Source organism: Molossus molossus, unplaced genomic scaffold (assembly GCF_014108415.1).
Source record: "Molossus molossus isolate mMolMol1 unplaced genomic scaffold, mMolMol1.p scaffold_m16_p_5, whole genome shotgun sequence".
Classification (NCBI taxonomy): Eukaryota; Metazoa; Chordata; class Mammalia; order Chiroptera; family Molossidae; genus Molossus; species Molossus molossus.
Window position 1 is genome coordinate 108,181,517 of NW_023425388.1, and position 12,980 is coordinate 108,194,496.

Consider the following 12,980-nt stretch of genomic DNA (forward strand, 5'->3'; position numbering starts at 1 on the left):
ACCACCATCTGTAAACAGGAATTAAAAACGTTTCTCTGGCCCTGGACGGTTTGGCTCAGCGGTTGGAGCGTCGGCCTGGGGACCAGGGAGTCCCCGGTTCGGTTCCTGTTAGGGGCACCGTACCAAAACAAAAACAAAAACGTCTGTCTGTCCCGACCACCTCCCAGAGGTAATCCTGGGCTACTTGAGAAAGCTGCATATACAATTCCAGTCCTACTCTCTCCCTCTGTTAGCATAAAGTCTGTCATAGAAACGCCCCCATCCATTCACTTTATCAGGAGCTCGGGGTCGGGGGTGAGGGATTATATGAACTCTGCTCGTGGCATTATGGATTTTTCTGGAAAACGGGATTAAGTCAAATTCTTTGAATTTTTTTTTTTTTTAACCCTGGAAATCCTACATGAGTTGTCACTTTCCAGAGTCCTTGCACTTAGAAGATTCTATAAGATGAACGGAAGAATAATGGTCCAAACAGCAACATTTTGTCCTCTGGCTGAGAGAGGCTGTCCAAAATATATAAAAGTAAATCTGCATTAACTTTGTCAAACTTCTAAAACTCCTTGGAACCGGAGGCAAACACATCGCCTCCAGATCTGCAGCATTTACCCGGCCCTGAGCTTCAGGACTCCCCCGTTTCTGCCCAGTCTCAGCGGGGTTTAATCATCTGGGGCATCTAACACTCATCACCTTCAGTTACTGGAGGATATTACAATTGTCCCATTTTACGGATGAAATTGGGGTATGGCTTAGTCTTCTTCGGGTGTGTGTGTGTGTGTGTGTGTGTGTGTGTGTGTGTGTGAGAGAGAGAGAGAGAGAGAGAGAAGCTTTTCCTCGTTATTTTTAAAGAAAGTATTAAACCAACTCAAAAATAATCGACTTCACACACGGTGTTTCCTTTAGGGTCGTATCGTTTGATCTCATCTCTGAGACCAAGAAGTAAGGCAAGTATTTCACTGTCAATTAAAACAAAAGGTCACCTCCCCGCACCCCATTCACGAGGACTTCAGCGCCAGCGGTCGCAGCACTCCGAGCCAAGACGGGGAGAGCATCTGCTGGGCGCAGGGAGCCCGAACAGGCCCTATCCACAGATGGAGGAAGCCTGGAGAAGACACCGCCGGCACAGGCCCTGGAAAACGTCTTCCTTGACCCCGGGGTCGGAAGGATTTATTACTTCCTCGGTGCGGGAGACCTCAGGCAGCTGGGACCCGCGGGCCGGGGGGAGGAAGCCTGCGAGCGGCGCGCGTCCTCCCCGCGGGTGCCTCCCCGGCTTCCGGAGGGGTCGGGCGGCTCCTACCTCTAGAGAGGCGGCCGCTGGGGATTTTTGAACAAACTTTATCACCTACTCCTTCCGAGAGAGCGACAATGTGCTCCGAGCCCGGCAGCGTCGAGCAGGAGGCAAATTACCCGGAGCTCGGGCGGGCGGGTGCCCGAACCCCGCGCCCGGGAACCCCGCGCCCGCATTGTTACGGCCTCCGCCGCGCGGATGGCGACCCAGGCGGCGCCGCAGAATCCGGGCCCACTCCTCCAGCCCTCAAGCAGGCGGCGGCGGGAGCCGGAGGGGCAAGGGGGAGGGGCGGGCGCGGGCGCGGGCCGCGCGGCGGAGGAGGGCAGCGCGGCGGAGGGGAGGAGCCCCGGCGACAGACGGCGGCGCGCACCAACCCGGCGCCGCCTGGCAGGAGCCGCGCAGAGGCTGGTCGGAGCGCGTTGCAGCCGCTCGGCGTAGGGGAATGTGGTAGCAGCATCCTCCCGGGCGCCGCTTTCACGCGGCGGTGGGGTTTCCTCTGCCCTGATACCTCGTTTGCCTGAAGCGGCGGGTGCCAGGATCGGGGTGGGTAAGGGAATGCTGCGGACCGGGCTCCTTAGCCGAGAGCTGTGTGTGTAGGGTCCTTCCGAGCCAGTGGGAGGCTGAGGAGCGGCGGGGGCTGCCGGTAATGCCCGTCCGAGCATCCGCCTGGTGATGGAAGAAGCAGCTGCCGCCGCCGCCGCCGCTGCAGGGTCGCGGTGCGCCCCATCCACCGCCGCCGGAGAGATGGAGAGAGTCCCGGCGCGGAGGCCCAGAGCGAGAGAGGCGGAGCCGCTTTGCCGGGAGCTGGGTCTCGTTTAAGCCCCCTCCCCCTCGCCTCCCCCGGTGGGCATCGGCCCCCGGATCGAGGAAGGAAGCTGCGGTCGGGAGAAGGAGGGGGGATACGCAGCAGGAGCCGGGCGCACTGGGCTCAGCGGAGAGCGGAGCAGACAGAGCTCCTGGCCGGGTGAAAGTTTCCCTTCCCAACCGCAGGGCGCTCGCTTCCCGGAAACTCTGCCCCAGGCTTGGTCTGCCGAGTTCCGTGGCCCCCTCGGAGGCACGGGGACCCACAGTGGAAGTCAGCAGGCGAGAAATCGAGGAAGGAGTAACAACAGCTGGACAGACCGCCGGGCCGCGATCTGGGGCCTCTCCGGGTCGTGCCCGCAGCTCCAGGTGAGCTGGGGAGCCAGGCAGACCCGAGGGTGGGCGTTACTTAGGCGGCGGCGGCTGGGAGGAGGTTTGAGGCGCGCCAGCTTACTCCGTTTACCCTCGCAGGTCTTTCTAGGAGCCGCTGCCATGGGAGAGCCAGCCCTGGGCGCTGAGGACCAGCCGCCGCTGCTGCCGCGCCCGCCTAGGAGCCGCGGCCCCAGTTCTCGCGCCCGAAGCCGGCCCGCTGCGTCCTCCTCCCGGGCTGCAGGGCCGCCTTCGCCGCGCCGTGGGCCCGGGCTGTGCCTGTGATGAGCCGCAGCCCGCTGGGAGCCCTGTCCCCGGGCGCGCCCCCCAGGTTGCTCCCGGCCGCGCCTGCCGCCGCGGCGCGCGCCCTGCTCCCGCCGTGGCCCCGGCGCCCGGGCCGCCGCTGGCCCGCGTCGCCGCTCGGAATGAAGGTGTTCCGTAGGAAGGCGCTAGTGCTGTGCGCGGGCTATGCGCTGCTGCTTGTGCTCACCATGCTCAACCTCCTGGACTACAAGTGGCACAAGGAGCCGCTACAGCAGTGCAGCCCTGATGGGCCGCTAGGTGCCGCGGCGGGGGTGGCTGGGGACAGCTGGGGGCGCCCGGGGCCGCCTCCAGCTGTGTCGCGCCGCGCACACACCCGCTTGGATCCCCGCACCCCGTACCGCCCCCCTGCGGCCGCTGTGGTAGGGGCGGCTCCGGCAGCCGCGGCGGGGGCCGCAGCCCCTGCCAGCAACAGCACTCGCGGCACCAGGGGCGGCGAGGACAAGCGGCAGTTGGTGTACGTGTTCACCACGTGGCGCTCGGGCTCGTCTTTTTTCGGGGAGCTTTTTAACCAGAACCCCGAGGTATTCTTCCTCTACGAGCCAGTGTGGCATGTGTGGCAAAAACTGTACCCAGGGGACGCCGTGTCTCTGCAAGGGGCGGCGCGGGACATGCTGAGCGCTCTCTATCGCTGCGACCTGTCAGTCTTCCAGCTCTATGGCCCTGCTGGCAGCGGGGGGCGCAACCTCACCACGCTGGGCATTTTCGGCGCGGCCACCAACAAGGTCGTGTGCTCGTCACCGCTCTGCCCTGCCTACCGCAAGGAGGTGGTGGGGCTGGTGGACGATCGTGTGTGCAAGAAGTGTCCACCGCAGCGCCTGGCGCGCTTCGAGGAGGAGTGCCGCAAGTACCACACGCTGGTCATCAAGGGTGTGCGTGTCTTCGATGTGGCCGTGCTGGCGCCGCTGCTTCGCGACCCGGCCCTGGACCTCAAGGTCATTCACTTGGTGCGTGATCCCCGTGCTGTGGCCAGCTCACGTATCCGCTCTCGCCACGGTCTCATCCGTGAGAGCCTGCAGGTGGTACGGAGCCGGGACCCGCGAGCCCATCGCATGCCATTCCTGGAGGCCGCTGGCCACAAGCTGGCTGCCAAGAAGGAGGGTGTGGGTGGGCCAGCCGACTACCATGCCCTGGGCGCTATGGAGGTCATCTGCAACAGCATGGCCAAGACACTGCAGACGGCCCTGCAGCCCCCTGACTGGCTGCAAGGTCATTACCTGGTGGTGCGGTACGAGGATCTGGTGGGAGACCCGGTCAAGACCCTGCGGAGGGTCTACGACTTTGTGGGGTTGCTGGTGAGCCCGGAAATGGAGCAGTTTGCCTTGAACATGACCAGTGGTTCCGGCTCCTCCTCCAAGCCTTTCGTGGTGTCTGCGCGCAACGCCACACAGGCCGCCAATGCCTGGCGGACTGCCCTCACCTTTCAGCAGATCAAGCAGGTGGAGGAGTTCTGCTATCAGCCGATGGCTGTGCTGGGCTACGAGAGGGTGAATAGCCCCGAGGAGGTCAAAGACCTGAGCAAGACTCTGCTCCGCAAGCCCCGGCTCTGAGGCACTTCCTGGGAGACCGGACTGGAGATGGGAGACACCCACAGGAGGACTGTGGTGTGTTCAGCAAACAGCCCAGACACACACCGAGGAAGCCCGCATATTCTATTGTAGATATATAATACAAATAACCACACAGACACTTGCTGTCAATGTTGAGTCATTGAATTTCAAGGAATGGTCACAGTACACACACATCTCAGAAAAGGCGAGACTTGAAAGTTCTGACCAGCTGCCCTCTCCCCTCTCCCCTGCCTTTTCTCCCTTTCTCCGTGTCTTACCCTCTCCTACCTGCCCTTCATTTTGAAGTGGGATACTGATTAAATCAAGATCCAGTAACCCAAATCTTGTTTACAAAGTTTTTGTGGTATCCGTGAACATGTAATAGAGTAATTTGGATGTGGGGGGGTGGGATAAAGAAAGGGGAAGTGGTCCAGGAGCAGAAAGCCCACTGGGCACGATAAACCAAGGAGGCATTCTTTTAAAGTAGACTTTTCTGTAAAAACAAAGGTTATATGTGAGTATTAATAAAGAAGATAATAAATAATACTCCTTTTTATACTTGCCTCCATTACTGTGGATTTACCTGTGTTGATCTGTGTAGCTTCAGAGAGAATCTGCTTCCACTCCCCACACCCCTTTTGCCAGTCTGTTTCCTAGAGAACAGGGAGGATGGGAGGGAGCTGCTTCAAACTCCTTGATAAGAACCTGGGAGTTGTCTCACATGTAAATCACAGCTTGTCAGGTGCCCAGGAATGGGAACAAATCTTCACATTCAGAACCGAGCTGGGAGCACAAAGGAAGAAGCAGCCCCTTGAGAGTCTAAAGGCATGCAGTGTTGATCACTGAGTTAAGACTGGAGAACCCTGGAGCAGAGAGCAATGTTTCAGTCCTGGGCTTAGTTCAGCAAAAGGATTTTAAAAAAAAGTATGTAGTTAAAACATACTTCTGATGATTAGAACACAAACCTCAAACATTGGTGTGAACGTATTGTTGGCAATGGTAGCAACTTTTTGGGTTAGAAAAGTAAGAAGTATATGTGTTTGGAGTGTCTTTCTGCTTCTGACGCAGTAGGTGGAGGCTTATGAAAAGTTTCACCTGAGCATTGTAAGGGCACGCCCAGGCTTTTCCATTCCTATCCAAATTAGTGCAAAAGAGAATGAGTTTATAATGGTTTATTTGGGATGTCCATGGGGCATGCTACTTTTCTTTATCATATTTCCTAAAAAATAAAAGTGCAAAGAAGCTGTAATGTGCAGACAGTATAAGGTTTCAGCCAAAAGCTTCTTTTAGATACAAGAATGAATTATGAGCTAGTGTGTTGGACTTTGAGATTTGGTATTTTCCAGGGAGGAACCCATTGCAGTTTTCCTGCAGTGGTAATGGCGTTGCTGCTGTTCTGAGCCCATTTGTATGGGAGCATTTTGCACAATGTCATATTACAACAAGAAGCTGTGAAACCTAAAAAGGACCACGAGACAGTATAGTTACATATTAAGTTAAATGGGATACAAGTTCAGTATAATGAGTGTTATAATGTATTGTGAGATCTCTGCAGGCCCAACTGTACAGATTAAATGCTGAATATTTTATTTTAAGAAAAGTGATGAAAAAATATGTACCTGGGAAATAGTTTAACACAAGATAATTCTTAAGTACAATTTTCATTATTATGTGAAATCTATACTGTTAAGAATTCCAAGATAAACAAGCACAGAGGTTTAAAAAAAAATGTATTTGGCAGTGGGTTTTATAACATATTCTAGAATGGCTTATTTTTAATTTACTAAGATAGTTTATAGTACTGTGTTTATTAAGCCCTATTACAGCTGTAACATATTGTTCATGTTTCTATGATATTTTCGTAGTAGTGCCTATGCTGAATTATCTTCGGCAGCAGAATATTTGTAATAGCTTTAATTTAAGAATACTTTAAAATTAAATGAACAAAATAAATATTAATATTGGATGAATATAGATGAAACAGGTTTATGAGGAAATGAAGACAGCATCATTAAGAAGCAACGACTCTGAATAAAATAACCATTTAAAAAGGAATTTCCTATGGCATTCAGCTCTTAATCAGTAAAATTCATGCTTAGTTTCTGAGTGAAGGATTTTTAAGCAGTTGAATTCATTCCTTTCTCAGTATATTGAAGGACTTTGATTGCATTACAGTGGAATTACAATGTTTTGGGACCATGTATTTAAAAACATATTAGATGCTGCATGGAGCCCCTGCAGCCTGCTGAGTATTTGTGGCCTCTGCTCAGATGAAATTTTAAGCTCAACACCAACAATTCTCCCTTGCTGTGTTCAAATCGGGTTTTCACCTGGGATTCTCTTGTTTGGGAGCAGCTGCATTCTCTCCACGCTGCCACTCCTGGGCTTTGTGGTTTGAAAAGGTGGATTGTTGCTCCTGGAGATTTGTACCTGCTGCCTTCTAGGAAAGCGAGATAGGTGTAGTTCCCACTAAGCCGAGATAGCGTATCAGTGACCTTCAGCTTCCACAGGTTTAAGAAGGAGAGAAGTATTTTTTGGCATTAATAAGCTTCTGTCACGCCCTGGGTGCAAGCAGACTGGGCCTCAACAAATTGCAACAGAGCCTGTGACGTTCTGAGGCAGAAAAATGTGAAAGAGGTCCTTTCACAATTCCCATCTTGGCAACGTGTCCACCAGGAGGAGGAAATATTTCTCAGAGCAGGTCATCAGAGTGATTTTTATTTCCAAACTCTGCTCAACTGATAGCACGCCTGACTTACCCCTTTGCCTTTGGAATGCCTTTGTTCATTAGAAAGCTCTGTTTATGAAACGAAGTCTGCCTCTTGCATGTAGTCAACAAATACGCGTTTGGAACAAGACAGCGGCGCAGGCCGGGCGCTTGAGCCTCAGGGAGCTCAGAGACACTCAAAAGCCTCGTTCAGACTGACCCTTGGGTACCTGGCAGGCAGGGAGGGGGCAAATCCTGTACCCTTCAGCATCTGTCAGAGTGCTCGATAAATATTTATTGTGTAAGTGAATGAAATATGTAACTATCAAATTGTGAAAGTCCTCAGAAGGGAAAGGGGAAGAATGTGCAACCTCTTTGGAGAGTGCCAGGCAATTCACCCAATTTTGCTGAAGAAAGTGGGCCATCGGTCCTGTGTAGACGTGGGGAGTGGGCAATAGAAGCATCTTCAAGATTTCTAGGGTGACCTTGCATAGACCAATATTTCCCACCAATGAATTAGAAACAAAAATTCAGAATTTCTGAATGTGGAGAGGTAAGTTTCCAGATGAGGAATTCGATTTATGTTATTTGTTTTCCTGATTGTATGAGCAAGGTAAAGGCAGGGATCAGAAGATACCTGCAGAATGAAGGCTGCCCGGTGCCAAGGGAGGCTAGAAAGTGGTTCGTTATTGCAGAAGCCATGTGATACGTATTTATTGTTTTGAGTGTTGTGAATGCAGGTTGAAGGACTGTGAGGTGGGCTTCACTCAGACATAGGAGCGCTGACTCTCAGGAGTTTGTGCTATTGTGGATGCTGAATGAGACAATGCTGCCCGTGCCCGTGCATCCCCTGCCCAGCCCTGGCCCATTCTGTCCAGGATTTCTGTTGTACACAGTACAGTGTGGCTGGATTATGCTGTCGGTTTGAAATTAATGTGAGTTTGCGTGAGTCCATAAATTAATATTCCCTGGATCTGAGCAATGAAATAAAGAACACGTTTGAAATCCAGACTCTAGAAATGACTTCAGAAAGGCCAAGAGGGAAATAAAAAGGCGTGTGTTCTTCGTCGTCATGAGTAAGGATGTGGCGTCACCACTCCCCAGCTTCCTTCCCTCCCTGCACACAGCACATACGTACACGTGCACACCTGCACATGTACAACTGAGTGTCTGGATTGTCTTCAGTTCTGGGGGAGAGAATATGTTCATGCCAGCTGGCGGGTATGTGGTGAGAGACACTTGATCTCAGACCTCCAGAGAGCGGGTAGCCGATGATTCTTTTCGACCCTGTGACAGAATCTACTGTGAACAGGTAGAAAATGAAGTGTGTGATGGGATGTCCCCAGGTAAATGCAGTTTGCAGAGCCCTTTTGTCACCCACCTTGAGGAAGGGCCCTTTCAAACCTGTCACAGCCCTTTCTGGGCGCCCCAGCTCTACGTCAGCAGTTTGGGTAGAGCCACTGAGCTTTTTTGGGTACAGGCTCTGGTACAAGTGTTTAATAATTGAAATTACAGGGCTTGACTTTTATTACATCTGCTGCAGTCCACAGACTCTTAATCAAACAATGCTACGGAAATTATTGAATGCTGACTAACGTGAAGTTTATAAGATGAGAAACTTCGTGAGCCAGTGTTTGGGGGTGGTACTGTTTATAGGCTTGACGGGGCAGGAGCCTGCCTGTGTACTTGTCAGGACGGTACCGTGTGGCCCAGGCCAAAGCTTAACTTTTGGTTGAACCAGTCCTTTTTAATCAGATGTCGAAGTGCTTTTGGACTGCTTGAATTTTCAGGTTTGTGACAGTCACCCTGCCGAGTGCATGGATGTGAAAATGATCCTTGTAACCGAAAGCTGCCCAGAACCATTCAGTAATGGCTCCCACTGCAGTTGGGACAGGCCTTGATAGAAACTCACCTTGAAGCAGTTAGTCCTCTAGACAGGACCAGCTAGGGAATTTGTGGGGCTCAGTGCAAAATGGAAATGTGGAACCCCTGGCTAAAAAAGGACTAGGCATTTCAACTTGGTAACAGCAGGGAATGAAACCCAGCGAGGCCTTCTGAGTGGGAGGCCCAGACCGCACGGGGTGTACCCTGTGGAGGCAGCCCTGCGTCCGGAGGCAGGTTTGGAAGTGCCCGGCCCCAGGAGAGAGTAAATGCGGGTGGTCTATGAGCTTCTGGGAAGTGGGAGTAAAGGTGTGAATTACTGTGTGTAACTGTAATTACAGCAAAGACATCCTAGCGACAAGTGCACTTTGTGTGATGAAATTCTCAGGAGGTGAGTCCTTGGTGACTAGAGCAAGCGATGGGCAATGTCCTCTGAGTCATTGGTGGGTTTTGATCCTGTTCAGGACCAAGACAGCCTGTGTTTTTGAGGAATCCTTCTCATAAGAACAGGTTTGACGTCGTCCATGAAAATAGAGAGCATGACCTCCTTGTCCTCAGTGTGCGGATGCTGGCAACGTCTGCTAATGATAACGCTCCCTCCTGGAACTGCCGTGGGACTCTGTTTGCACTGCGTGTACTATAGACAGAAAGTCTGTATATGAAATGTCAAGTCACATTGAACTGAAGGAATGAGGTGCTGGAGGCGCCGCCTCAGTGTGCTAAGAGGGGTCGGCTAAGTCGGTTCTTATTAAAGGTGTGATAGGCCCCCGTCTCCTCTGGGTAACAGTTCTCCATCCTCTCCACCTCTCCTGTCTCCCATTTCTTCTCTGCGTTGTGGAAAGATCCTGGATCTTTTTGAAGCTTCCATTTATCAGCCCAGCTCTAGGACACAAAATGCCCTTTCTGCTCCCTACTCCCCTGCTGCCTCATGCATGGTCTCCTGGGGGTGGGGCTGCGGCCCAGGATTCTTCATCCCCCCGGACGAAAGGAGGGGTCCTACTTGTGTGTGTGCGTCTCCCCAATACTGGGGTCACATTTCGTTTGTAGGTCTTAATTGAGTGCTAAATAAAAGATATAATCCGAGAAACCAGAATAGATAGGATTGAAGGGCACACACTATGTCAAAGAGGTTGTAGACTTAATTTGCAACAGTCCATGAAGTCCTGAACCTTGTATGTGTGGCAGACAGGCTGAGAAGAAGGCAGATTCCTGTGGATGGAAGGAAAACCCAGTAATGCCTGCAGAAGACCTGGTCTTTCCGAATTAATGCTTGAAACAGAGAAACAACCAGAGCTCCCAAAAGGAAGGTAACACCCTCATTACAGTTACACCGAAACGATACAATATTTAAAGGGCCCAGTAGAAAAATGTACTACTGGACACAGGTGAGGCCGTGTATTTGTTTTTGACGTGTGGAGCTCCCAGCCAGGACCGTCCTCTTTAACCTTTCCAGGGACTGGAAGCCCCTCGGGAAACCATGTGGAGATCTAAAGACTCCATTTCCATCTCCAGCTGCCCCAGTTCACTCCGGTAAACTCTATTCTCTCTAGGACTGAACTAGTTCCTGGGAGGAATTAAAATAGTCGGTGTTCTCATATTGGGGCTGAGTATCTTTAGATGAAAAAAGGTGTGATGTTATTCCTTTTAAAACATAAACATAGGAATAAGACACATTTTCTTTCTGAGATAATGGCATTCACTCTCCCGGTTTTTAGGCCTGTTATTTAACCAGCCCTCCTGGCTGGTGACACATGCATTCCGAGTGCACTTTATTTAGGTTCACTCTTGGCTGTACGTAGTTTTCCATTTATATTTTCACATTTCCCAAGTGACTTCTCGATGTGCTGTGCTCTTTGTAATTTTCTATCACCATTTTAATTTCAAATGCCCTAAGCAGTGATCACGATGATGGTGATAATAATAATCACACAATCCTTTACCCTTTGTAGGACATTCATTATGTGCTGGTCACTGTACAAAGCACTGTATGTGTATGATTCTATTCATTCGTATAACAATCCTATAGAATTAGTATTATTACTGCCCTCACTTTACAGAAAGAAAATACAGGTTTAGATGCGTAATTTTCCTAATAACCATAGCTAGTGGTATTTTTCCTAAGGCCACACAGCTAGTAAGTGATAAAGCATCTTTTTTCTTTGAACATCAGCAATCACACCGTTTCCACTTAAGGGATACCAACAAAATAGCAAATCCCCCTTTTCCCTGCTTTCTGACAAACGCATCCTGAATGTTTGAGGCATTATGCTTTCAGCCAGTGAACAAGTGTTTTCAGTACCTTTAGAGATGCATTAAAAATTGGGATGACATTGGTTAATAAAATGATACAGGTTTCAAGTGTACGATTCTATAATACATCATCTGTTTATTGTATTCTGTGTTCACCACCCCAAGTCAAACCTCCTTCCTTGATCATTTACTCCCCCTTACCCTCCCCCCCCCCTTCCCTCTGGCAATCACTATACAGTTGTCTGTGTTATGAGTTTTTTTTTTTTTCTTAATCCCTTCACCTATTTCACCCAGCCCTGCAACTCTTTCCCCTCTGACAGCTGTCAGTCTGTTGTCTGCCTATAAATCTGTTTCAATTTTGTTTATTTGTTTATTTTGTTCATTAAGGTCCGCAGATGAGTGAAGTCATATGGTATCTGTCTCTCTCTGACTGGCTTATTTCACTTAGCATAATGCTCTCCAGGTCCACCCAAGCTGTCTCAAAGGGTAAGAGTTCCTTCTTCTTCTTCTTCTTCTTTTTTTTTTTTTACAAAGCTGATGGGTACTCTGCTGCTTCAAAATGGCTGTGATGGCCATAGGGGTGCATATATTCTTGCGCTTGACTGTTTCGTGTTTCTCGGGATATATTACCAGAAGTGGAATCGCTAGGTCATAAGGCAGTTCTATTTTTAATTTTTTTGAAGAAACTCCATATTGTTTTCAATAGTGGCTGCACTAGTCTGCATTCCCACCAGCAGTGTACCAGGGTTCCCTTTTCTCCACACCCTGGCCAACACTTGTTTGTTGATTTATTGGTGATAGCCATTCTGACAGGTATGAGGTGATATCTCATTGTTGTGTTAATTTGTATTTCTCTGATGATTAGCGATGTTGAGCGTTTTTTCATATGTCTATTGGCCATCTTTGGATATACAGGTCCTTTGTCTATTTTTTAATTGGACTCTGTTTTGTTGGTGTTGAGTTTTATAAGTTCTTTATAAATTTTGGATATTAGCCTCTTATCAGATATATCATTGGCAAATATGTTCTCCCATTCAGTGGGTTGTCTTTTAGTTTTATTGGTCATTTCCTTTGCAGCCAAAAACTTTGTCCCATTTGTTGATATTTTCTTTTGTTTTTCTTGCCCAAGGAGATACATCAGAAAATATATTGTTAAGAGAAATATCTGAGCATTTACTGCATTTTTATGATTTTGAATCTTACATTTAAGTCTTTTATTCATTTTGAGTTTATTCTTGTGTATGGTGTAAGAATGTGGTCTAGTTTCTTTTTCTTTTCTTTTTTGCCTGTAGCTATCTACTTTTTCTAACACTATATAGTACATAGACTGTACCACATTGTATATTTTTGCAATACAATGTCAAATATTATTTGAGCATATAAGTGTGGGCTTATTTCTGGGCTCTATTCTATTCCGTTGATCTTTATGTCTGTTTTTATGCCACTACCATGCTGTTTTGATTTCTGTGGCCTTGCAGTACAGTTTGATATCAGGTAGCATGATTCCTCCAACTTTGTTCTTCTTTCTCAAAATTGCTGAGGCTATTTGGGGTCTTTGCGGTTCCATGTAAATTTTTGGAATATTTGTTCTAGTTCTGTGAAGTATGCCATTGGTATCTTGATAGGAATTGCATTGAATCTATAGATTGCTTTGGGTAGTATGGACATTTTAATGATGTTAATTCTTCCTATCCCTGAACACATTGTATGCTTCTACTTTATTGTAGCTTCTTCAATTTCTTTCCTCAGTGTTTTATGATTTTCTGAGTATAAGTCTTTTACATTCTTGGTTAAATATATTCCTAGGCGTTTTTTT

The 12,980-nt window shown here is 49.2% G+C and overlaps 1 protein-coding gene across 1 annotated transcript; it reads left to right on the plus strand.

The window, feature by feature from the left end:
• The first annotated feature begins 1,689 nt into the window (after positions 1–1,689).
• Positions 1,690–4,880, plus strand: CHST2 (carbohydrate sulfotransferase 2). Its single transcript, XM_036243772.1, has 2 exons — positions 1,690–2,455; positions 2,558–4,880. The coding sequence occupies exon 2, from the start codon at positions 2,740–2,742 to the stop codon at positions 4,324–4,326; it is 1,587 nt and encodes a 528-aa protein (XP_036099665.1). The 5' UTR covers positions 1,690–2,455; positions 2,558–2,739; the 3' UTR covers positions 4,327–4,880.
• Positions 4,881–12,980: the final 8,100 nt, after the last annotated feature.

Coding starts and splice junctions, on each gene's coding strand:
- CHST2 (XM_036243772.1), top strand. CDS start 2,740: ATGAGCCGCAGCCCGCTGGGAGCCCTGTCCCCGGGCGCGCCCCCCAGG.